The sequence below is a fragment of the Malaclemys terrapin genome, chromosome 1 (assembly GCF_027887155.1).
Source record: "Malaclemys terrapin pileata isolate rMalTer1 chromosome 1, rMalTer1.hap1, whole genome shotgun sequence".
In the NCBI taxonomy this organism is placed as follows: Eukaryota; Metazoa; Chordata; order Testudines; family Emydidae; genus Malaclemys; species Malaclemys terrapin.
In genome coordinates, this window is record NC_071505.1 from 7,855,625 (window position 1) to 7,882,385 (window position 26,761).

Consider the following 26,761-nt stretch of genomic DNA (forward strand, 5'->3'; position numbering starts at 1 on the left):
TTTCAAAGCTGGCAGGTAATGGCATCTTCCCCATTCAATATTTGGTTCAGCAGAAAATGATATCAAGTAGAAGGGAGACAGGACTAGAGAAGTAAGGGTTGAATGAAAACTTTGATACGTCAATTTTATATTAACACAAAAGGGACAGGAACAAGGGCAAAGGTGGAAATGCAATGCAGAAACAGATTTGAACACATGAAGCCTTTTCTGGTGAGTGCAGAGGTAGGGGGAAAGAGAGCGAGAGAGATGCCAGACATAGTGCTGCCTGCCCTTTCACCTGCTTGATCTTGTTGCGGGAGTTGGTGATTCGCTCCGTGATGCTCTGGTACGTGCGGATAGCTGTGGTGAGCTCCGTGTAGTGCTGAACAATAAGCTCATCCAAATCCCGGTCACACTTCTCATAAGCTTCTCCCAGACGGCCCTTCTCAGTCTCTCTGTCCTCGACATCATCACTGGTGGAGAGAGTCCTAACAACAAGGTCAAAACAATGGCAATGTTTAGAAGTGATTTACCAGCACAGGAACTCTTAAATCTGAAGTACACCATGGGCTGGAAAGCAGCCACTATGTTATTCTTCAAATGCCATTGACTGAAGAGTACCTCTGGTAAACATGTTTGTATAAAGTTTAGTCAAGATCCAGCAACAATAGTTCTTTGCATGAGACAATTATCTTCCTTGCTTCTAAGAGTTTTATTTTTAAGTATTTTTTCTCATTGCACTAATCAGTCATTAAGCCATTACCTGGTCACCAGTCAGGCTGGTGAAATGGAATGGAACTGGGGTGGGAAAGAAAAATCTCCCCTCTCCCCAGCCCCCAATTCTTTGTTCTATGTTCTCCCACCCATTTTACATAAGAGTCATAGGGATTTTCTTCCGACAAGAAGAATTGGGGAATTGGTGCAGAGATGTGACATTACCAAAAAGGCCCACCAAGATAACCAGGACATGGCTTTGGATAATCACGATCAATAGCCAGATTTTAACAGATCATAACTATAACATTTGTTTGTAAAAATTTTGGCATTTAGGGTAACATTTGTTATACCCTGAAGAGAGATGAATATTGAAACAGACCCTTGAGGGAGGGCTGTGACCCAGAAAGAGAAGGGTTTGAATTTTCATTTAGATTTCTATGTCACTTTTTGTTACCCTGGAAGAGCTGGAATTTTTGGTTTCGCTGGAGAGAGTTAAACTACTCTATTAGCGAGATAGCAACTGACCAACTGGGTGTATCTTCACAACCAGGTGGAACCGCAGGCACACTTCATGTAGCCCCCACTAAACCCATAGAATGTATCTATCTAGGTTCTCATACTGTGATATGTGAGGGCTATAAACACGACTACGAATTTTGAACTATTTTAATTGCAGAGTGAGTCTGAGTGTCCAACTTGAGAAACCTGAAATGGACCTGACTTTCAGGAAGTGCTGTGTGCCCACCCTCTGAAAATGACACTCTTTAAAGTGTTGCAGATTGTGCATACAAAAATTGAGGTATCCAAAATCACTAACTGCTTTTGAAAATTTAAGCCCGAGACTCTACAGAATTGAAAATCTGGAAGTACATTACAGGGAGCCTAGTACACCTGTTATGACAGAGGCTTACACCTTTTAAGACACAGCACACAACTCCAGAATGACCCTCACTCTCAACTCTAAAAGCAGAATGCAAATAACCAAGCTGTAGGAGTGAAAGTGCTCATCAATTCCTTGCCAGGGCTACTCAGATATTTCAGAGCAGCAGGTCAAGTGGTTTGAAGGGAGGAGGGAGGGAAAAAAATCACTGAATGCTGCTGCTCCCTACTACTGTACAATTTGGCTTTCACTTTGGACTTGTTAAAATAATGAAGTCTAGACAAAAACTAAAACCAGTACCTCTGGAAATAATAGAAGTAAGAAAATGCAACCAGTTATTGGGGAAATTGACTTGTCATCTGGCAGCAATAGGGACAGCAGGATTAACAGGAAGGTAAGAGACCTGTCTACACATCTTTGGAAGATGAAAACACCAATAAGAGAAACACTCTATTCAGGGTGTAACAAGACAGTAACTTCAGTAACTAGGAGTAAGGAAAAAAACATAGGCTAAATATTAAAGAAAAATTGCCTAACAAGATCTGCTAGATTGTGAAACAGTCTCGTAAGGAAAGTGGTAGAAACCATATTGTTTGAGTTATCTAAAACAAGACTGGACAAAGCACTAAAAATATATACAGGAAACACTCTCCTTACCCCTAAGAGAAAGTTACTGCCAGCGAAGGTGGGGCCAAAGCTTCCATTTCCCTTACCCCATCCTTTCAGAGAAAGCAAACAGTTGCGCCCTCTCTCCTTTTTAAAAAACACCTCAAGTGATGTAACTGTCCCAAGACTACAGCAAGGGGATCTTAAAACCAAGAGGTAGTATTCTAGACCACCAAGGACTTGGCAAGAAAAAAAGAGGTTGCAATTATACAGCTCTTATCCTGCTGCCTTCCTCTGAGGAGAGCAGCAGAAACAAATCCTACACACATGGTATATTCTAGGAAAACCACATAGCAGGGCAGAAGTTGAAGCGCTAACCCCTGCAAAATAGACACTACCAGGACGCATGCGCTTTCAAAAACTGTTACTCATTCCACACCTCTTTCAATAGTAATGATAAGGGGTCTAACACAGAATTATTTGTACCCTACAAGCCTCCTTTATTTTGTAATGCTCTCACTCCTATCAGCAGAATTGGTTTCAAAATAGTGCATAGCTGCGGATAGTGAAAGGGACCCTCTCCTTGACTGAAAAATGCGAACGGATCAGCTGAGATCCCATGAATGGAAAGGCTGTAAACGAGCACCTTCTCCGCTTCCTAGACAATGGGCCCCCACCTCAGCTAAGCTCCATTTGCTTCATTCTGTTTTCTTTTTTCAACAGGATGTTTTGTGGAACTCAGTGGGCAAGGTTTTGTGTAGATATAAATGAATGACTGGGAGTGCCTATAAACCCCACCACCACACTTACATTATTTTTTTAATCCCTTCTCACTTCTCAAACTGGCCACAGCAAGGTTTTTTTTTTACAGAATAGGGAAGCCACTGGAAATAAGGCTATGCAGAAGACTATAAAGCTTTGGATAATAAAACTGCTGAAAGAATTGTACACCAGTACTTCCTAGATGCTGTATAACATAAAAAGTTAAGCCCCCAGTTCGAACTAAGATACGCAACTTCAGCTACGTGAATAACGTAGCTGAAGTCGAAGTACCTTAGTTCAAACTTAAAAGTACTTACCACGGGTCCGCACGCAGCAGGCAGGCTCCCCCGTCGACTCCGCCTACTCCTCTCACAGAGCAGGATTACCGGCGTCGACGGCGAGCACTTTTGGGATCAATTTATCACGTCTAGACAAGACGCGATAAATCGATCCCAGAAGATCGATTGCTGGCCGCCGAACCAGTGGGTAAGTATAGACATACCCCTAGATAAAGTTAATAATGTGTGTTAAGCATGCAAGTTATAGGAGGCACACTTTAGTTGCCCATAAGATTAAAGGGTAAAATCTGCATCCTTTCTATGCAAAATAAATAGAGGCAGTAAGGCTCAAGGGCTGGTTTGTTTGGTTTTTTAAATGTACTCTACTGATAGTTTATGGGGAAGAATACAAGTTATATTTGTGGAGAACTGCTGAGTGATGATGACGGGAGTACTTTCCTTCATATCATGAGACACCCTTTTGGGGAATCATTGTACCGTGCTTCAGTGTGAGATTCAAAGATATTGCTCGCCAATTCTCTCTAACCTATGTTATAGATGAGAGGAGCACTCAAACAGGATATAGGGTCTCTGATGCTAAGCCAAGTTGGCCACGTCTCTCAACACCCTTGACTATAAGGGGTTGTAGTTTAAATCTTGTGTGGTACGATGACTACTGCTTTATAGTCTACTTACCTTTGATTCCTTTTCTTACTTCATGGTTGTTCTTTTAGCTTCCTTTCACACAATAAAAATCATTCAAAAATATTACGTTCACAGGGAGATGGAGTAGGTGACCTCACAGGTCCTCTTCCATCTTTAGCTTATATAATTCTTTGATTTTTATCTCTCTGTCTACAACGCTAATAACTTAGAACAGCAGTGCCACAGACTCTTCCAGAAGATTAAAAGAACATCACTGTGGTGCTAGAGGACACACCTACATCCCATTTTACATGCTACAGCAGGCTCCCAGTTTAACAGATTTTTTTTAATAAATTCCTTTCACATTCCCACTACTTTTCAAAAAATATTGACCTGAAATACAGACCAGGTGTTTATGACCTCATAACAGAGTTTAACTGCCCACCATGAGAAAGTAAGTAGCTTGTTAAAAACCACTAGACATTTCCACAGCAAAAAAAACAAAGTGTCTGTATCCTACAGGAGAGGTACAGATCAAAACTGGACCAATGCCGCTCTCAGAAGCCATGCACTACGTTAAAAGAGTTAATGAGTAATGATTAGACTACAGAAGTCTTAGTGAGGTCAGGAGATACCACAGGCTTCTATGTCACCAGAATGCAGTATGGCGATGCCCATCTAAATTTATCCTTTTCAACAGATACTGTTGTTACCAATCGCACAAATCAATTTATTCAACTCCTTTTGACATTTTTTCTGTTAATAAATAGACCACAAACAAGTCACAATGTTCTCAACTTAATTTGTTCTTATTTCTATAATAATTTGTAGCACCTAGAAGCTCTAACTGAGAACAGGGCGCCATTGTGCGAGGTGCTCTACAAGCACATAGTAACATAGTTCAAGCCCCAAAGAGTTTACAGTCTAAATAAACAAAATAATAATAAATGGCGGGAGAAAGGATGTGTTACAATCCCCATATTACAGGTGGGAATCAGAGGTACACAGAGATTAACTATTTGACCAAGGTCACGGCCAGGAAGTGAATACAGAGTCCAACCTAGTTCAGTGCCTTAGCTAAGATCACAAAATATAAGCCCTCTGCCCTTGAATTGTCAAAGTAGTACAATGTCTCAGTCTTAGGATTTTATTGGACACATCACTGCTCCACACACAGACAACAAATGACAATATTTCCAACTTGCCAGGAAACTGCACTCATTCCTCTGAGATGAGCAAGACAGTGATCCATGTTCTCATTCCTCCAGGTTAGACCACTGCACCACTCTCAACCTGGGTTGAGGGAAGAGGCCTCATTGAAACACCAGCTCATGCAACACAGAGAAGCCCACCACTCAGCCCAAGAACACATTAACAATACTGCACACTGATAGTCTGAACCTTCCCAGGATATTCCATGTATATTTCAAAGTCTTGATCCTAATCGTTAAGTCCCTTAAATTGGCTTAGTTATCTCAGAGAACAGCTCTTCACCAATTACCCTCAAAGAGCTGCAGTCAACCAGAATGCTCCAGCTCATAGAATCCAGAGTGAAATTCTCAAGGGGGCAAAGTGTTCTAGAAGAGAATTTCCAATTATAGGAAGCTACCAGAAGAAATCAGAATCCAACCCTAATTTGATCATTTTCAGAGTTAGGCACAAAGCCTACATTTTCTCAAAAGTTCTCTCTCACCAACGAATGCTGAAGATGACACTCGATCAAAAATTTTCTGCCAAAAATGTTTCCTGAAAAAATGTGAAGATGTATCAAAATCAAAACTTTTCAGACTACAATGTTGATTCTGATGACATGTTCTGATTTTTATAGGACAACTCAAAACAAAATTTCATTTTGAATGAACAATGGTATCCCATAATTTAAAAAAAATGTCAATATTTTCATTTCAACTATTCTGAATTGAAATTTTTCAAAACTTTATTCTAAGAAAATGTTGGATATTTTAACTTTTTATCCTGTTTCAAGACAAAAACAAATATAAAAGTATTAGAATACTCCTTCAGACAGAAATTTCATTTTCCAAACAGTCCTACTGAAGAACAACTGGCACCATTTCACTTTGCCACATAGAGAGGAAAAAATTCCTTTAACCAAGTTATGGAGCTTAGTAGAGTCCTTTGCAAACAACTTCATTTAAATTTTTTTTTTTTTTTTTTTTTTTTTTTTTAAGGAAAATTAAGAAGGAAAACTCATGAGAAAATATAAGCTAATAGCCCTGGGGTCAGAATCAAACTCCTTCCTACAACATATATGGCATTGCCCAAGAACATTATACCATTAGACAGGTGCACTGTGAGAGTTTTTTGCTTTTTGCAGAAACAATAGATATTGGTCGCTGATAGGCAGAATACCAGACTTGATGTAATATCATCTCCTTCATTATGGCAAATTTTATATTGCTAGAAGCTTTCCTTGCATGTGCTGGATTCTAGTTTAACACAATTATCTGTCTTTGCAGAGGAACCAAAGTGAAAACAATGGTTTTGTTCTGAATTCTCAGCTAAGCTTGGACCCCAATACACTGCTCTAGTCTAATATTTTAAGGCCGCTTTACAACGTCAGAGTAGCATCAAGTGGCTTTAGTGTAACTGACCAGTCAGGCCCATAAATTTTTGTAAATTATTTCAACATTGATCACATGTGCACGGTTAAATTATTTGTAGTTGGACTTTCTTATACTTAGCATTTTAAATCCCTTCTAACACGCTTTCCCTATACATACATTTTTGATCAGGGAATCATAGCAATGTAGGTCTGGAAGAGACCTCAAGAGGTCATCAACTCCAGCCCCCCGCACTGAGGGAGGACCAAGTAAAGCTAGACCATCTCTAACAGATGTTTGTCCAACTTGTCAGAATATGAGATTGATTGTTAAGGAACAGTAAAAGTTAAACAAGCAACATTTTTAGGCGCTGGGTTATTGTTGGCTGATGCAGACTTATGGATTAATGGTTGGACGAGGAGAGGGGTTTACAGGATTTATTTATTTCATGGTTGCGTATTTAAGAATTGTCAAGGAGTACCTAGAGTAAGGGATATGGGCGCCTTTTTAATGGATGGTGAGATGCAGTCTACATAGATAAATTTAAAAAAAAAAAAAAACTGTTTAAAGCCAAACATGTCAGTACTTTAAACTCATGATGCAGCAGTGAATGTCATTTCCAAAAAAAAAAAAAAAAAATTAAATACATAATCTGGAAAAGACATTCATATATAATTTTTAAATCCAACAGTCTTTTCAAATATATTTTTACAGTCATATTGGTGCAACTTCTCACCTCCAACTGCTTTAGAGCAAACAATTATGACTGTTCTCTGCTCAAGCTGCTGTATTAATTGGCCCATCTCCCATTCTACCACTTACACCATGAACCAACTTCCTCTTCCTGTGCACTGAATAACCACCCTCTCTAATCATTCATTAAACAAACTACTTCCTCTGTGACAACTTAACATTAATCCACCAAAGACAGAGAATCTGTAACAACAAACAGAAAGTGCCTGTGCAATAAAAGACATGTGGTCTGGCCACGGCTGGTCCGGGTCAGCTGATTTGTGCTTGCGGGGCTTGGGTTGTGGGGCTATAAAAATCACAGTGTACAACTGATGACTTGCTGGAGACCAAAAGCATCTGAAATGGAGATGCTGCAAAGAACAGAAGTCAGTTTAGATACCAAATATATGCAGGGTATGAACTCATTTGGGATCCTTCATGGCCTACTCTGTAGGGTGAGGAGATTAATTTGCTTTTGCAATTTTCATCTTTTTGAGACAGAATCTGATCCCCCTATAAGAAACCTGTAACGTATGTACCTGTTTCTCTTGGTTAGCAAGCACTCACAGGATCAGAATCGGACTGACTGGATGGTACTTTGTACAGAATATTTATCATTTTTATTCTGTAATAAAAAATTAATTGGGCCAAAACGTTCAAGATTTTTTAATAGTTGAGTAATACAGATCAAACAAGAGTCACTTCCACATAAGGAAGACAAGGTAGGAGAAAAAACATTGCAAGAGAATCAAACATTCTAGAACATGTGCCTAGTCCTTCTGTCATGAAAGATACAACATATATGTACTAAAACAACCACGATCAAATTCTGCTTGCCACCACTGAAGTCAGTGACTTACAGTGGACTTTAAAAATAAACAAACAAACAAATAAATAAATAAGATCGGGATCAGAATCAGGCCCAATGGGATTACTCATTTGAGTAGGATAGGCAGGGTTTCCTCTTGTGATAACAGGATCTAAGAACAATTTTCCATCTGTGCTTTCCAGTGTTTGAACTGAATAATCTGCATAGGCGGGAACTAAAGCCTTTGCAGAGTCCAGCAGTATTGTTGATCAGACAGAATTTTTGAAACCACGACCCTCTGGGTGAAATTGCGGGAAAGAAATTTGCTCTTCGCTAGCGCACATATGAACCGAGGATTATAGTCATCTCTGCTACTCCTGGGAGGCAGCCAGCACCTTCGCCTCCTTGGCTCAGGGACTGAGTCTCCCTTAATTATAGGCTCCGTACGGTGCTGAACAAACTAAGAGATGAAGGTGTGGAGTGCCTCCCAAAAATAGCTTGGCACAATTAGGCTCAGAGTGTATTTGTCTCTATCTGCACCTACCTACTTTAGTGAAGTCAACTATACTGTGAGTATCTCAGGAAAGCTTAACAACTGAACAATGGTTCAAACCACTGAGAGATGAGGGTATAAGCACCTCCGAGAAGTCATTAGCTCATACAGTAAGAGGCACTTGATTTCATATCCATTTTTCCAACCTATGAGACTTCTAGGCATTTTTAGAAGGTTCATTACTGTAGTATCCCTCCAAACTGGTTAGTTTTTACCCCAAAATGGCCAAAGTGACATTTAGGACCTGGTCCAAAACACCACTTCAGTCAATGAGATTTTTCCCACTGACTTCAAGGCCACTGCAACAGGCCCTAAGAGCGAAAGGATGAAAGACATCTGCACTTTAAACCAGTCTCTGCCATTGACTCACTAAGTGGCCTTGTGCAAGTCACATAACTTCTGTACTGCATTCTTCCCAGCTTAAACATAGAGAATACTATTGCCTACAACTGGTTGAAAGACTGTACTCAAAGAGTAGTTTATCAATGATTTGCTGACAAACTGGGAAGGTGTAGTGGGGTCGCACAGTGTCAGTCCTAGGTCCAATACTAGCCAATATTTTCATTAATGAGGAGGACAGGAGCATTTTGGAGGACAGGTTTAGAATTCAAAACAACCTTGACAAACTGGAGAATAGGTCAGAATTCAACAAGATGAAATTCAATTAAGACAAGTGCAGAGTACTTCATTTTGGAAGGAAAAATCAAATGCACACCTACAAAATGGAAAATAAGTGGCTAGACAGTAATACTACTGAAAAGAATCGGGGGATACAGTGAATCACAATTTGAATACAAGTCAACAATGTGATGCAACTGGGAAAAGGATAATATCATGCTGCGGTATATTAACAGGAGTGTTATATAGGACACAGGAGGTAATTGTCCCACTCTACTCAGCACTGGCAGCCTCAGCTGGAGTACTATGTCCAATTCTGGGTGCCAAACTTGGGGAAAGATGGACAAACTGGATAGAGTCCACAGGATAGCAACAAAAATGATAAAGGGTTTAGAAAACCTGGCTTATCAGGAAAGGTTAAAAAAACTGGGCAAGTTTAGTCTTGAGAAAAGACAACTAAGGGGGGACCTGATAACAGTCTTCAAATACATTAAGGGCTCTTTATAAAGAGGACTGTGATCAACTGTTGTCCATATCTACTGAAGGTAGAACAAGAAGAAATGAGCTTAATCTGCAACAAAGAAGATTTAGGTTAGACATTAGGAAAAACTTTCTAACTATAAGGGTAATCAAGCTCTGGAACAGGCTTCCAAGCCAGGTTGTGGAATCCCCATCATTGGAGGTTTTTAAATACGAGGTTGGACAAAGATGTCAGGGATGGTCTAGGTTTACTTGGTCCTGCCACAGCGCAGGGGCCTGGACTTGATGACCTCTCAAAGTTCCTTCCAGCCCTATATTTCTATGGTACTATGATGGTTGATATTTACAATGCTTTGAAAATGCAACACACTAGATAAATGAAAGAGGGAACCTCCCCATAGCTCTTAACATAATTTATTAATGGATTTACCTTAGTGACAGCTAAAGAGTAAACAGTGCAAGCAGACTGCACTAATTATAGTCACATTATTGTCCAACTGCAAAGTTATAGCTTTGCCATTTGCCTCTGTTTCTGAATAAACATTACCTGCAATGGAAGAAGGTACATGACTATACTGAGTAACAGCAAGATGAAACCCTGGTCCTGCCCTGCCCCAACCCTTCCTTAACATTTGCATCTGCTACATGTAGCACTATATCTAAAACCAGGATGTAAATTCTTCAGGGCTGGGACCATCTCTTTCTATTTGTGCTGTGAAGGACCAAAGCACACTGTGACACCACACAACCCATAATTCCATCAGAAGCCAATAAACACCTATTCACAGCCATGACAGAAATGACACTGAATGCTTCTCCTATTATTCAACAGTAAGAGAAAACAGACTCATTTGTCATGTGATGCAGCAGCATAATAGATAACTACTGTAGTAGAAAAAGATATTAAGAGATGATCAGCTAGAAAAAGTACTTGGAAATACACTGGCCCTGGCAAATTGCTACTCTGAGCTTCAACTGAGATCCTGTCTTGGGATAGGCGTTAACATCACAGCTACCAAAACGTTAGTGACAAAAAGGGACACTGCAGACCATAATAGGTGTTACACAGACAGACAAAGCAAGATTTAAGGTTCCTAAGAATCATCCCCACTTTGTGCTCTCACAAACTGCTCAGAAAGTTTACAACAGCCGCATTGCTGGCTTTCATAATGTTGCTGTGCCACAAAAGCACCTGCTGGCTATCGGTGCCGCTGAGCCTTAAAACGAAGACTCAAGAGGCTGGAGGGAAAGAGTGAGACTGCATCCATAAAACTGAATACATTATACACATATTTCCAAGACACCCATCCTGCAGTATCTGAGAATTCCCAAAAGCTTCCACATAAACAAGAAACATTAGCAAGATTGTTCCTATTCCTTTTTCATGGGCACATCGATATGCCAAAAAATTGCATGAAAAAGATATACTAAGTGTTTCTGCTCAATATTCCTTAAGGCTAGATCTTCACCCTCACCCCACACAAAGCCTGGGTAAGTGAGTTTGACACAAAAGGAGAGTGAGTCCTCTCCCCGTCTCCTCCCAGTTTCCCCTGAGCCCTTATTGCGCAGGAGTCAGTAGCTGAGGGATCCCCCTCTAACTGGATTCTTCAACTCCATCTCCATGGCACACCGAAGAAATCCCATTGGGCTGGAATGTCCAGAACGTCCCTGTAGCACACAGAGGAGGCGGACTCCCTTAATGGGCTCCCTAAATCCTCCTGAACACACAATGGAGTCCCATTGATCCTAGTGCAACTTGGGCTCCTCTCTCTATAGCTGCAAGAGTAGATATAGGATATTCAATGGGAGAAAAGAATGTTAATGTAACATTTAAGGTTGAGAATTAAAGTACACAGTTCGAAAGCTGGAAGTTACAGCTCCAACAAAAACCGCCCGTGCTACCTTGGGCAAGTTACTTAACTTCTCTGTATCTCAGTTTATGCATTTGTAAAAGAGAGAGAGAGAGAGAGAGAGAGAGAAAATACATCCCTAAATATTTGGGAGGCTTAATTCATTAAATATTTGTAAGTGGCTTTGAGTTTCCCAGATGGATGATGCTGTAAATATTGAGTAAGTAAAACAGTATTACTAGTTTTGATTCTCCAACTCCAACTTTTCTGTGTTGGCAGTTTATGGAAGTGAAAAATTGCCACTCTGACTAATTTTGTATACTAAGCAGTCCCCCATATTGCTGTAAACTCCTGGAATTAAAGAACAGGAACATTACTTAGCAGTAATTAAAACCGTAAAGAAATTATGTAATTAGACACCTGAATTTAGTTATCCTCAAAAGTTTGCAAATATACACAGGAAAATAAAAATAGAAAAAGTAAAACATTCACATGGTGTTCAGCTGACCATGGAGACAAAGATCTATGAAATGATTCAGAGCATATTACCCCCTCAATTAGTTGGAAATAAAGAGAATGGAGCATTGGATCACTAGGAAGCATGAAGAAAACAGCTCTGATCTTAACAGTACTCCACTCCACATTGTTCTTTAGGCTTCTCTGCCATCCGTTTCCATATTGCTCTTTGCTGTACTGCTGCATACCTTGCTAAGTCTCCCGATTTCTAGTTTTGACACTACATTGTAGAGTCAAGTCCACATTCTACTTCAGTACTCAAAATGGTTTGGCTTAGCTTTCTCCAAGACATGGCTATAAAACAATCAGGAGACCCAGCTACAATGTGACTGTCCCAGTTAAAACACCATAAAAGCTGCAGTGTAGCTGGACTTATATAACTACACTATAGCTTGGGCAAGCCAGAACTTTAAAAGGATGCAGGTAGATACCATCCACTTCCATCAAAGTTAGTTCAGGCCTTAAACATCTAAGTGCCCAAGTTATCCTAGCTGTAAAGTTGGGATAATAATGCTTACTGCCCACCTTCAAAATGTACAGATAAAAAGCACTCGGTGCTAAGTGTCAATATTATTTAGGATGGCGACCTTTTCCTTTTTATGTTTCATAAAGTGTCGTGTACACTTGCAGCACACTGAGAACAATAAAGCATCAAAATAACCTGTCAGGAAGGAAACTTACAAGATAGTTTTATTTTGCACCAGAACAACCACCCAAAGTGCATATTAGAATGGATACAGTCCTCTGGAAGATAAACAAAATCAACGTGGTGCATTGGACAACATGGGCATCTGATTTGAGGCCAACAGAAAACATCTGGAGTGAAATGAAGGAAGCGGTTGCTACCAGCAACAAACTCTCTGAACTGGTGCACTGTGGATACCTGGAACAGTCTGTCTCCTCTGTGCAGGAAATGTCTGCAAAGCTCAAAGAGACTTCAGTATATAATAAAAGCAGAGTGAAAAGAAACCCTATTATTAATTATTAGGATTATTATTTTACTTCTAACTGTGCATCTCTTGTTGATGTCTAAAGTCACAGACCAGTTCCAGGAGTTATTTATCATTTCAATTTAAACCATTATCACCACTATTAAACATGTATATGGCAGTAGCTCTCTAAAAGCCAACCAAGTAGGGGGCCTCGCTGGGCTAGGCACTGTACAAACCTATACAAAATGACAGTTCCTACCACAAAGATCTTACAGTGTAAAAGACGTAACAGGTGGATGAGACACAACAGATAGGCAAGGGGGTGAGGTGGAGAACAGGGGACACAGAGTAACCCAATAACAGGAGGTGCACAATTCTTAGCCACTTAGGGCAGTAATCACAACAGGCCACATGATCAGCCTTGTAAAGTTGCAGACTGCTGATTGCATTACCAAAGGGGCAAGTTTTAAGGAGGATCCTGAAGGAAATAAGGCACTGGCTTTATGGATTTTGACTGGGATTTAATCCCATGCATGAGGGACACCATGGGAGACAGCAAAGAAGTGATTCAGGGATAAGTGGACAATCATAAAAGCCACGAATTAGTGATGATGTCCTTTAATAATGATACTAACTGTAAGTAAATATCCTGGAAAGGACAACATAATACAAGCATCTAATCTTGGGAGGTTTCTAGAACCCGCATTGGTATGCACTTCCCAGAATCAGGCCTGGACAGAACAAAGCAAAGACCAAGCAAGTTAATTGCGGATCCTTTATCCAGGTTGAGTAGCACCATATTCCACAATTAGTCCCACTGGAGGGGATGACTCTCACAGTAAAGTCCAATTCATGGTGAGAACAGACATCAGAATGTGGTCCGGGGGGGTAGGGGGGGGGGGTGTCTTTCAGATAAAGCCTTAAAAACAAGATCAGGCCTCTTTGCGTGGACATTAAAGATCCAATAAGGAAAGCAGTTTGCCTGGTACATCTAGCTAGCAAATCCCTCCCCACCACTCCTGTGCAGTGTTTTGTGTGCCAGTAGGCTACACCCTATAGGCAACTGAATTTCAATAGGGCACAATTTTGTGAGGCACCCTGGGATCAACGGTGTTATATTTTCTGCCTGCTATCTACACTGTGGCATACATTTCCGAAGCTTCATGAAACCAAAGGACTTATTTGAATTTTATAATTGAAAATTTTTGCCTTAAAGATAAATCCCAGGTGGACTGATCTACAGCTTCCAGCAGTACTTAACCTCAAAACACATAAGCTGATAATACATGTTCTGAAATTACCGCAAAATCCCATTGAAACAATTACATAAAAACTTCTTCTTTAAAGGAACAACAGATAACCTAGGGTATTCAAGGAACAAAAAAATCCAAAAGATGTTTAACGGAGCAGCAACAAGCTAAATGTTTTCTCATTATTTTCACAGGTTAACTGATTGCTCCCATTAAATTCTGGATTCAGTGACATGAATGTTTAAGATGAAGAGCAAGAGAAAATTACAAGTTAAAATGTTCAAGAGATAAAACATGCACCTTTGGGAGACAATGAGATGTTGGCAGCAAGGTAACTAAAATCAGCACTGTATCGATATCAGGAAACAGTAAATTGACTATGGAACTATAAAAAAGATCTTCTCCCAGTAGAATCTGACACAGGGCCTGATCCCATTATACCAGCGGTTCTCAAACTATGGGACAGGCCTCCCAAGGCAGGCACAGGAATGAGTCAAGGGAGGTACAAATTGTGTGGTTTTGGGGGTTTTTTTGTTTTGTTTTTTTCTTTAAGAGCTCTGGCTGTCAGCCCCAGATGGCTGGGGCTCATGCAGAAAGGACATGCACACCCAGGAAGCAGGGATAAAGAGAACAGCCAGAGCCGCACTGCCCCGGGGCTGACAGCCGGAGCCCCTCCACCTGGGCTCTGCTTCCTCCTCCCGCCCACAATTCTTCACCAAGAGGCAGCCTGGGCTCAAGCTCCCCTTCCCCTTCCCCTCCCAATCTCTCACCTGGAGGCGGCGGGGTTCCCACTGTCAGCCCCAGGGTGGCAGCAGCAGTGCAGAAGTAAGGGTGGCAACGGTGCGATAAGTCCGCTGTGAAAAGTGATGACAAATATCACTTTTCACATTGCCTCCCTTACTTCTGCACTGCTGCAGGTGCTGCTCTGCTTTCAGAGCTGGGCGCCCGGCCAGCAGCCGCTGCTCTCCACTCTGCCTTCGGAGCTGGGTGTCAGTATACGTACCTGTGGGGGCAGAGGCCTGTAAATGACTACAAACACAAAGAAGGAGGGCCCGATCTAATAAGTTTGAGAACCACTGCATAATACCATGAGCACCATCACCCCTCTCAATGGGAACTGACTGTGCTTAGAACCTTGAAGAATCGGGAACTAACTCACTGACTATAAAAGAGAAACAGAGAAAGTGACTCCAATCAAAGCGCTGATAACTGTACAAAATAAACTAGAATACAGAAAAAAGGTTCTCTCTGATCTCTTTGGATTCTATTAATCTTGGTTTTTACTTGTACACAGGTTTAAACATTTCCAACAGGAAATGACTGTGAACCTTTGATCATTGAGAGCCAAATCAGCTTAAAAGATCTGTGCAATTTGGCTTCAGTTGAGTGGTTAAGAACCAAATCGTTTCCAGACCCTTAAATATGCATCTCCAGAGCTTCGTGTCTCCCGTATTTGTGATAGCAGAGGTCAGTTTGACCAATGGCTGGTTGATTTAGCAAAAAGCAGTAGATATCAGTAGACTACATTCTGAAGCAGACAGACTTGATGCCAGTTAACGGAGTTTACATTAGCAGCAAGAATTCAACATCTTGAGATGTCTCAAGCAGTGTGGACATTTAAACAAAAACAAAACCCTACCAAAAACAAAACACTGCACTGCACACACAGTTATCCCCCTGGGGAGAGGATAAGAGCAAGAAGGAACTACATATAACAGATGTTAGTCACACTGCTTAATGCATGACTGAAAGGCATGCAGATACTATGGTGATGAAGCTAGAATACGAACCTATATAAAACAGAACAATCTCAGTCTCCTCAGAGGGAGCCAGTTACTAATTGTAAATACCTCTTTCAACTAATCAGGGATCCCAAAACAAACACAAATGGACACCACATGGATTCAGACACAAGAAAAAGTTAAGCTCATTAAGCAACAGCATTTTCCATCAGTGGCAGAATCTTTTCACCAGTATTTTCCATAGCCGTTAAAATAAAGCTGTACAATGCGACTCTCATCAGACGTCTGAAAGATGAAAACAGAAGACGCATTTATAAGCTTATTGGATGACCTACTGCTTCATTTCCAGGGTTGGTCAAAGTCAGTAGTTGGATGGGAGCGCTCCAAAGTCTAACTATGTGCTGCAGGAAGTAGCGCTGGTGATGCAGTAGTTAGTTTGCCTCTTTTTGTGCCAGGATTGAACCAAAGCTTCAGCACTGCAAATGGGGCACAATGCTGCTGGGAGATATTCTCTTCTGAAGATGCAAAAATCACTGTCCTCCTGACCATCTGTCATTAAAAAAATCCACTGCCTTTTTCGCTTGATTGTTTTGCAAGAGTAAGGCTGTTAATCCCAGTGTTGTGGCCAGCTGCCCAAATCTGGATACTGCATTCTGCCAAAGTATTACAAACAAAATACCTTGGAGGTTCAGCTGGACGAGGTATCATTTCACACTCACTGTCCTAAGCTTCTGTGTAGTGTGATTGCTTAATGATGAGTAAGTGCTGCATTTTAGTTCAGATTCGTATAGGGTCAATCTATGTATACAGTCTATAAAATTGCTTTGGCATCCCTTCAGGAGGGAGGGCAATACAGAAAGTCTAAATTATTATTTACAATTCAGTTTACAGATTATATACAGAGAGAAATGTTTTTATCCTGTGAACTTTCAGACTGCTGGTCTTAACACTGGGAGAAAGGGTCTTTTTAAAAATGTTTTAGAACACCGCTTGTGATATTTACAAAATGTTGCAGCATATACAGATCAGAATTATTGGGCTATATTTTTTGTGACCGTTATATCCTAATTGTGATAGAAGAAATGAGGACAAAAGCTATTGTGATGGGGTTCCTGGAGTGCAACCTGAACTGTGGAACCACTGAGTTCTCTGTCCCACGCCAACGTGGGCTGCCTCTCACACTGTGATGGTGATGTCAAGGTGAAAACCTCGGACAAGTACTGCACTTATATAGACTTCCATGGGCAGGGACACATCCAACTGTGTTACACGAATGATTTCCCAGCCACTCATGAACCAACTATAGAGAGACTTCAGCCAATTCCCTCCAGCTCCCCAGCCTTGGACTCCAGGACTGTACTGTCTTATACTGCTCAAGGGTCCCTTGGGCAGTGCAAGTTCATTAAGTAGTTCGCCACTCTGACAAAATGGTAGTGGACATGCAAAAGCCCTTGTTAACTTGAGCTGAGATTTCCCAAGCACTTCAACCAAAACCCACTGTTTTAGATAAAATATAAAACAGATTTATTAACTACAGAAAGATAGATTTTAAGTGATTCTAAGTAGCAAGCATAGAGATCAGAGTTGGTTACTTAAGAAACAAAAATAAATTTGCAGTCTAAGTTCTACAAACTAAGCAGGATTTGAATCAAGCAGTGTCTCACCCTGACAGATGGTACAAACAGGTTACAGTTCCTCAATACACAGGCTGGGATTACCTTCCAGCCTGGGACCACCCTTCCCCAGTTCAAAAGTCTTTCTCTTCCAGATGTTCCTTCAGGTGTTGAGCTGACAGTGGTGAATATGGGAGTTCCAGCATGTTACTCTGAGTGCAACAGCTCTATATTGGACTTCCTTGCTATAAATCATGAATTGGGACATCAGCTCTATGAGAGAGGATCAAATGCCAGGTCATTAGTAAGAATGAATTCAGCAAAGTTCACTTTGAAAATAATAAAAGTACTGACCAATGATTATTTATTTTATAGTGGTCGAGAGAGAGAAAAGGAATTTCATGTGTGAGAATACTATGCTTTCAGATTTACATCTATAGAAGCACACATTTTATAAACAAAGTTGGTAACATGCTATATCTCGACTTGTTCCCTCAGTTCTCCTTTACATCCAGATGTGTGTTTGTTTGTACGTACGTATGCCTCTGTGAAAGCTTTGCACCAAGACTACAATAAGGTCTTATCAAGTCACAACCAAAGATTGTTTTCCCAATTAAACCAGCTATTAAAGGCCACTTCTTAAAAATAGCAGCCTTTAATTGGAAAGAAAAACGTCTTACAATAAATAAAAGGCAGACATTCACCAACTAAAAATCTGACAAGATCTCTCAAAAAATAGCATTTGCTAAATGCCAGCTTGCTTGTTTCATAGTACAAAAGCTGCCTCAACGAACTACAGACAAAACAAAAGGTTAGGAAAAATCAATATAAATACACGTGTTTGTCCTCTGCGAGATAAGAAAATATTCCCCAAATTATCTTGCATCAGTTGACCAGAATTTTCTCAATCCAATTCATTATACTTTAAAGAAACAGTATGAAGGCGAATGGGACTAACATTAGACCTCTATAACAGCTGGCTCTTGGTCTCCAACAATAGTATTTTGCACTTTCACAGTATCTTTCATTGGAAGATCTCAAAGCACTTCACAATGTTTAAAAAATACAAAAGCATTGAAAATAGGGAGGATCTAGTTGAAAATCTGAAAGTGGAAGGTAGCTTGGGTGAAAGTGATCATGAAATGAGAGTTCATGATTCTAAGGAATGGTATGGGGGAAAACCAGCAGAATAAAGACAATGGACTCAAGAAGATGGACGTTAACAAAGTCAGAGAACTGGTAGGTAAGATCCCATGGGAAGCAAGTCTATGGGAACAAAAGAGTTCTGGAGAGTTGGTGGGTTTTTAGAAAGACATTAAGGGTTCAAGAGCAAACTATACCAATGTGTAGGAAAGACAGAAAGTATGGTAAGAGGATACTCTGGCTCAACCAGATCGTCAATGACCTGAAACTCAAAAAAAAAGTTGTCCAAAAAGTGGAAACTAAGTTAAATTACAAAGGATAAATATAAAAAACAACACAAGCACGTAGCGAAAAAATTAGAAAGGTCAAGGCACAAAACAAGATTAAATGAGCTAAGGAGATAAAGGATAACAAGAAAGCATTTTATAAATATTTAAGAAACAAAAGGAAAACCAAGGACAGGGTACGCCCAGTACTCAGTGAGGAGGGAAAGACAACAATAGAAAGCACTGCAACGGCCAAAGTGTTAAATGTCTTTTTTGTTTCAGTTTTCACCAAAAAAATTAGCAACGATTGGATGACTAACATCAGAATAAATGGGGTAGAATATGAGGCTAAAATAGGAAAAAAACAAGTTGAGAATTACTCAGACAAGATAGAGCTCTTCAAGTCGGCAGGGCCTGATGAAATACATCCTAGAATATTTAAGGAGCTGGCTGAAGAGATCTCCGAACCATTAGCAATTATCTTTGAGAACTCATGGAGGACAGGATACCAGAGGATGGGAAAAGGGCAAATATAGTACCTTTCTATAAAAAGGAAAACCCATGGAATTATAGACCAGCCATCTTAACTTCAGTACCCAGAAAGATAATGGAGCAAATAATCAATCAATTCATAAGCACCTAGAAGAAAATAAGGTAATAAGTAACAGGCAATATAGATTTGTTAAGAACAAATCATGCCAAACCAACCTAATATCCTTCTTTGACAGGGTAACAAACCTTATGGATGGGAGGAAGGCGTGAACATGATATATCTCTTCTCATAAACAAACTAGAGAAAAATAGCCTAGATGAACCTACTATAAAGTGGGTGCACAACTAGCTGGAAAACCGTGCTCAGAGAGTAGTTATCAATGGTTCACAGTTAGACTTGAAGGGTATGTCAAGAAGGGTACCACAAGGATTTGTCCTGGATCCAGTTCTAATCAATATCTTTATAACTGATTTAAATAATGGCATAAAGTGTACCGTTATAAAGTTTGCAGATGATACCAAACTGGAAGGAATTGCAAGCACTTTGGAGGACAGGATTAGAATGCAAAATGATTTTGACAAACTCAAGAAATGGTTTGAATTAAACAGGATGAAACTCAATGAGGACAAATTTAAAGTACTACTCTTAAGAAGGAACGATTGCCTAGGAAGGAGTACTGCAGAAAAAGATCTGGGGATTATAGTGGATCACAAACCAAATATGAGTCAACAATGTAATACTGTTGCAAAAATGTGTGACCATCAGTCTGGGATGTGTTAGCAAGAGTGTGATAAGCAAGACACAAGAAGTAATTCTTCCACTCTACTCAGCACTAATAAGGCCTCAACTGGAGTATTGTGTCCAGTTCTGGGTACCACAGTACGGGAAAGATGTGCACAAACGGAGAAAGTCCAGAGGAATGCAACAAAATGATTAAAAGTCTAAAACAGTGGTTCTCAATCAGGGGTATGCAACCCTGGGGGTACACAGAGGTCTTCCAGAGGGTACATCAGCTCACCTAACTATTTGCCTAGTTTTACAATAGGCTACATAAAATGCACTAGCAAAGTCAGTACAAACTAAAATTTCATACAATGACTTATTTATACTGGTCTATATACTAGACACTGAAATGTAAGTACAATATTTATATTCCAATTGATTTATTTTATAATTATATGGTAAAAATGAGAAAGTAAGCGATTTTTCAGTAATAGTGTGCTGTGACACTTTTGTATTTTTATGTCTGATTTTGTAAGCAAGTAGATTTTAAGTAAGGTGAAACTCAGGGGTACCCAAGACAAATCAGATTCCTGAAAAGAGTACAGTCTTCTGGAAAGGTTGAGAGCCACTGGTCTAGAAAACATAACCGAAGAGGAAACACTCAACAAAAAAATGGGTTTGTTTAGTCTGGAGAAGAGAAGACTGAGGGAAGAACATGACAACAGTCTTCAAGTACAAAAAAGGTTGTTACAAAGAGGAGTGTGATCAATTATTCTCCTTAACACTGAGGACAGGACACGAAGTACTGGGCTTAAATTGCGGCAAGGAAAATTTAGGTTGGATGTTAGGAAAAACTTCCTAAGTGTAAGGGCAGTTAATCACTAGAAGAAATTACCTCTGTTACTGGAGATTTTTTGGAACAGATTAGACAAACACCTGTCAGGGATGGTCTAGATAATACTTGGTCCCTCCTCAGTGCAGGGGACTGGACTAGATGACCTGTTAAGGTCCTTACAGTCCTACATTTCTATGATTATTATGCACAATTTACCAGTGGGTAAACCAGGCACAGAGAGGATAAACATTTTGCTTCAGAATACACAGCAAATCAATAGTGGTGCCGAGAACAGAATCTAAGGGCTTGCCTACACTTACCATGGATGGACGCTGCGGCCTAAGTGGCAGTCTGCTGCTCTAACCACTCAATAACACCTCCTCCTGAAATTTAATAGCTACCTATTAGACAAGGCCAACATAAAAAAATGGGAGCTTCACAGCACATCACAGAAACAGTGCTCTAGTACAATCCCACTTTATCTCCCTCCTCCTAAGTAGGTGTATAGCAAAGTTTTCAAGCCCTGCATTAGATTATCCGCTCCACTCTGCCTACTTTGTCTGTTATTGTGAGCAAACGTGGTACTGTACAATGATCTGCATCAGGACCTAGATAAATGAGAAATCTTCTTAAAAGGAAGTGTCCAGAAAACCAGTCTATTCCCAATGCAATGGGAAGGATTGCCACTTACTGGGGACAGTCATACTACTTTATTGAGATACAAGCTACAGTCCTTTCTATGGACTATCCCTCAATTTCCTGATTATCTGCATCCCAAGATACTGTGGTGTTTCCAAAATAACTAAGAGTTTTGCCTATTATAGTTGGCAATATCTTACTGCAAGCTCAAAATTATATGGCTTTCCCTACCAGCCATGTATCTTTCCCATATAGCAAACATTCCTTGACATCATCTCAGTTGGGTCTCATCTGAGCTCAAATGTGGTTCCTTCAGTTTTACTTCAAATATAACAATCATATATAAAAATTACTCATATTTTTCTAGACATGCCAAACAGGCATGGAAATGTTGTTAGATGTCCAGCACATTCATCTTGATCTTAACTACTAATAAAAGATCATAGAGAATGAATTTTAATAATATAACTTCCTTTCCACCATTTATGCCATTTACTTTTTGCACTCAACTGGAAAATGAAGTTATTAATGGATCAGTTTTCCTTTCAGTTTTACGTTCAGATTCCCATGGACTAGTTCAATATTATGTCTGGACTGCAAACACTGCAGGGAATGTTTAGATCCAAAACAAGAACAGCTTCCATTGATTTTTTATTTCTTAAATGTCATGACTCACTAGAACGTTTTAGTATTTTCACACCGTATTTTATCTAAATGTTAAATTGAAATTTTGGGCCTAATCTATCTATGATATCAGTGCCTCTGTAACGAAAGTTCCTAGACAGGTAAAACATAAACATGTAATAATATTAGATATTTCACTATAAACCTAAAGGATTTCAAATTTAGGTTTTGTTAAAAAGGGGGATAGGAGATATGACAACAGCATATATAAACCGACATAGTTTTCAGTTTTTAAGAATTGTGGAAAAAGTTGGAGATCTAAATCTTCCCTGGTATGCTGGCATCTCAACCCAAGAGCATTGGGTTTGAGAACCATAAAGTGAAACTTAACACAAACAGAACATAAAAATGATTCATCCAATTTCGCTGTCCACACTCAGTGACAGTAAAAACAGCTTAAGTAGTAAAAGGTGGTCACATTTACATTATTAAAATTTTTGAAGCTGTCATTAATAAACTACGGTAAAGAATTATTTCAAAATATGAATTTTATGTTAGTGCCCCTTTTGGTTTTCCCACTATAAACATGTCACACACACACACTTAGTTTTTGCTTAGACATTTCATCTTCCCTCAAATTAATTCTTGCAGTTATCTTGTAACGGGACTCTACAACTTGGTCATATGCTGCAACAAAATGCACCTATGTTATTAATTTCCTTGGCTTTCAATAGTTTAATGTATTGTTGGGTGGTAAACTGAAATCAAGGACACAGAAAACTTCAGGTGTATTAAAGAAATCTCTCTATATTTACTATTACTTGCCTCTTATTTTGTTACCATCACACACTCTAAAAACTAATGTTACATATCTGGGATGCTTGAAAGATCATACAACATGCCTTAGATGTGATCTAAACAACTGTCCACTATGGGTTGCTATCTTTCTGGAGTTCTGTGTGGTCTCATACACACTTTTTGTATAGCTACATTGCAATTAAAAACCCATGGTTGGCCTGTGCCTACTGACTCAGACTCACAGGGTTCAGGCTAAGAGGCTGTTTAATTGCAGTGTAAATATTTGGGCTAGGACTAGAGCACAGGCTCTAGGTCCCAGCAAGGTGGAAAGATCCCAGAGGTCAGGCTACAGCCCAAAACTGAACATCTATACAGGTGTCTAATTGCACGGTTGACATACCCATAGAGTTTTAGGGCAGAAGGGACCATCATGATCATCTAGTCTTGATCTGCAGACCACACAACCTCACCCACTTACTCCTGCCCATAAATAAGGCTAAGATTTTCAGATGTGTATTTTTATTATAAGTCACAGATAGGATGCGGGCAATAAAAAATAAAATCACGGAAATGTACAGAGGGCCAGTGCTAGGGGGTAGCAAGCAGGGCAATTGCCCAGGACCCCACGCCTCAAGGGGCCCTGTGAACATAAGTTACGGGTGGCAAGGCTCTGACTTTAGCCCCGGGCAGCAGGGCTCCGACTTCAACTGAAGCCTGAGCCCCGCCACCTAGAGCTGAAGCCCAAGTCCTGCCAGCCAGGGCTGAATTAGTGGAATTTCGAGGAAGTCACAGAGCTCTCATAAAATCACAGAATCCGTGACGTTCGTGACAGACTTACCCCTAACCTGTCACTGACTTACTGAAATCCTCAAATCTTAAATTGAAGCCTTGACATCACAGAGAATCCACTTTTAATCTAGTTCAAACCAGCAAGCGACCTATCCGTACTGCAGAGGAAGATGAAACTTCACAGGATCTCTGCCAATCTGATCCCAAGGAAAATTTCTCCCCAAACAGGGCGATCAGTTAGAACCTCAGCATGTGGGTGAGATCCACCAACCACACCTGGGAAAGAATTTCTGTAGTAACTCAGAGTCCTCCCCATCTAGTGTCCAATCACTGACCTATGCCTGCAGGACACTAAAGAAAACCAGATTTTTTTCCAGTCATTATCATGATGCTTAAATAAGAGGCGCTGTGTAAATGCAAATTATTATAGTTTATTCCAGGTAGATGATACAAAGCCACTGAATTTTATAATGCATTATTAATGCAACCATCTCATAATGCACAGCAGTTACAATATGATGAGTGTGTGCATGGGGACAGCAAATAATAATATCAGTACGTGAAAGGTTGGCATTAGTAAACACCAGTGTGGGAAAGTGGCTGCCAACTCACTGGTTGTAAGCAGCATAGAAAGATGTGATTTTAAAAGTATTTTTAAAGGGACAGAGGGAAACGAGGAGTGGAGTGAGGGGTTCAGACAGATTCAGGCACAGTGCTGGATCATCCTCTGACATAGAAAGGAGGGGTTGTAGGCATGAGTGCAGGCAAAAAACAGCAGAGTCACAATATGATGTGACATACGGTACTTGCAGTTTTTCCTTTTCATCCCCTGCAAGGCAATACAATCCCTAGAAGGCAGCAACTTTTCAATCGCTGTGGTTTATAACAGGATATGAGACTGCATGTACATTTCCTGGTGCTTTCTGACCAGCCTTAGTCTAATCAGCTCAAAGGCCGCTGTGCATGCAGGGTGCTCCAGCAAACACGGATACAGGGGGTCCCAGTCCTTCCAGGACATCACAAGAATGGTACTGACTAAGCCCTGTTGCTTTCATTGAGGGACCCCAGAAAAGGGCACAGGGGGCATGTGAGAAAGAGTCTTCTGTGGTCACAAGATCCTTAGGCCCTCTTATTTCAATCAAGTCAGCCAAAGAGGTGGATGGGGAAAGGGGGTAGGACCTAATGCACATTACAGCCACCACAGAGCATGTGGATGCCCTTACTCCCAATGAAGGGCTTCCTAAAAATTGGGGGGGGGGGCTGCCCTGCTGGGTTTGCCTGGTCTCTAGCTCTCACTGTTAATGTCAGCGCCGTTGGGACTTAACAGGACTGTTGTGGTTATGTGGGCCACAGAGGCCACCCCCCAATGCCCACAAGGGCCACTATGTCAGACAAGCACCTCTGATAACTGGGGGGTACCCGCCAGCCGCAGGGCACGCTGGCGCCCAGTGTCATGAGCGGCTTCTGAGAGCCGGGGATCCCCTGCGGCCAGAGCCTGAGATCCCCACTGAGGCTAAGCCGTCCCCTCCCTCCCCCACGAGAAATGGGGGCCTCCTGCAGCTGCAGGGTTTGCTGCTGCCCAGGGGTCCCTGAAATCTGGGGGGGGTCACGCGAGTCCCGGCACCACGGGATCCCTCAGCTCTGACAAGCGGGGCCTGTCGTGGCCATGGGCCCCCCGCTGCTGGAGGTCCCTGCTACAACCGCGGGGGGCCGGGCCTCGGGGTGGGGGGTCGCCCCATGGCAGCTCCCCGGGGGCCTGAGGGGAAGCGTGGCCCAGCGAGCCCTGCTGAGAGGGGATGGAGGGGACGTGCCGCCCACATCCTCGGGGGGGACCCTGCGAGCTCCCGTCCCCCCCTACCTGATCACAGAGATGAGCAGGCCCGAGGGGTCCTTGCTCTTGCTCATGGTGCTCCTGTATCTCCCGGACGCCTCTCCCGCCATCTTGAGCCCACCCCATACACGGGTTCGCACACCCTTGCTAGCTGCAGCTCGACCAATCGGAATCGAGGCGTTGAGCGACGACGACTCAACACTCCAATAAGAGCCGAGAGAAGGCGGGATATGGGCGGTCAAGCTTCTCTGCAATGTGTGGGACGGGCCCTGGGCACGCTGGGAGTTGTAGTTTTCACCGTGTTCTGTTTCCAGCGGCCCGTGCTCAGGTAACTGGTCCATGAAACTGAGTTGAGCTGAGCTAACTTGGCATAAAATGTTCTAGCCTTGGAAGAGGTTAGTGGGAGGGGTTTGGAGCCAGTCTGGCGTGCCTGATTCAATAGCCTCAATATTTCCAGCGTCACCCCAATTGTTATTATTATGTACTGTTAAACTGCAGCAAGGGAGGATTAGGTTTGACATGAGGAAAAACTTCCTTCGGGGTGGTTAAGCACTGGAATAAATTGCCTAGGGAGGTTGTGGAATCTCCATCATTGGGGATTTTTACGAGCAGGTTAGACAAACACCTGTGAGGGCAGGGCCGGCTTTAGCAAGAGCGGGGCCCGATTCCTGGGGGCGGAGCTTGCTGCAAGCCCCGATCCCCGGAATTGAGCTGGGCTCCGGCCGGGGTTGCCGGGCTTGAGTCCGACCCGGAGCCACGCCGCGGGGGGGAGGGAGGGGGAGACACGACACGACCCAGGCCGCGCCGTGGGGGCCGAGCCGAGCCGGAGCCGCTCCGCGGGGGCCGCGCCGGGGGGGGGGGGGAAGACACGAGCCGCTCCGCGGGGGCTGCACCGGGGGGGGGACGGGGACACGAGCCGCGCCACGGGGGCCGAGACACGACCCGAGCCGCGCGGGCTGAGACACGACCCGAGCCGCGCCGCGGGGGCCGCGCCGCGGGGACCGGGCCAGGTCAGAGCCGACCCGGGCCGCGCCGCGGGGACCAGGCCGGGCCAGACCCAGGCCGCGCCGTGGGGGCCGAGCCGAGCCGGAGCCGCTC

General features: G+C 41.9%; 1 protein-coding gene across 1 annotated transcript in view; it reads right to left on the bottom strand.

Annotated features, from left to right (window-relative positions):
* EXOC4 (exocyst complex component 4) overlaps nucleotides 1-25,778 on the bottom strand; it is a 592,122-nt gene extending 566,344 nt beyond the window's left edge. The window contains exons 1-2 of the mRNA XM_054015768.1: nucleotides 25,691-25,778; nucleotides 278-467 (exon numbers count right to left, since the gene is read on the bottom strand). Of these exons, the coding sequence (XP_053871743.1) occupies nucleotides 278-467; nucleotides 25,691-25,773 (273 nt within the window). The 5' untranslated portion in view covers nucleotides 25,774-25,778. The remainder of the gene's footprint in view (nucleotides 1-277; nucleotides 468-25,690) is intronic.
* Nucleotides 25,779-26,761: the final 983 nt, after the last annotated feature.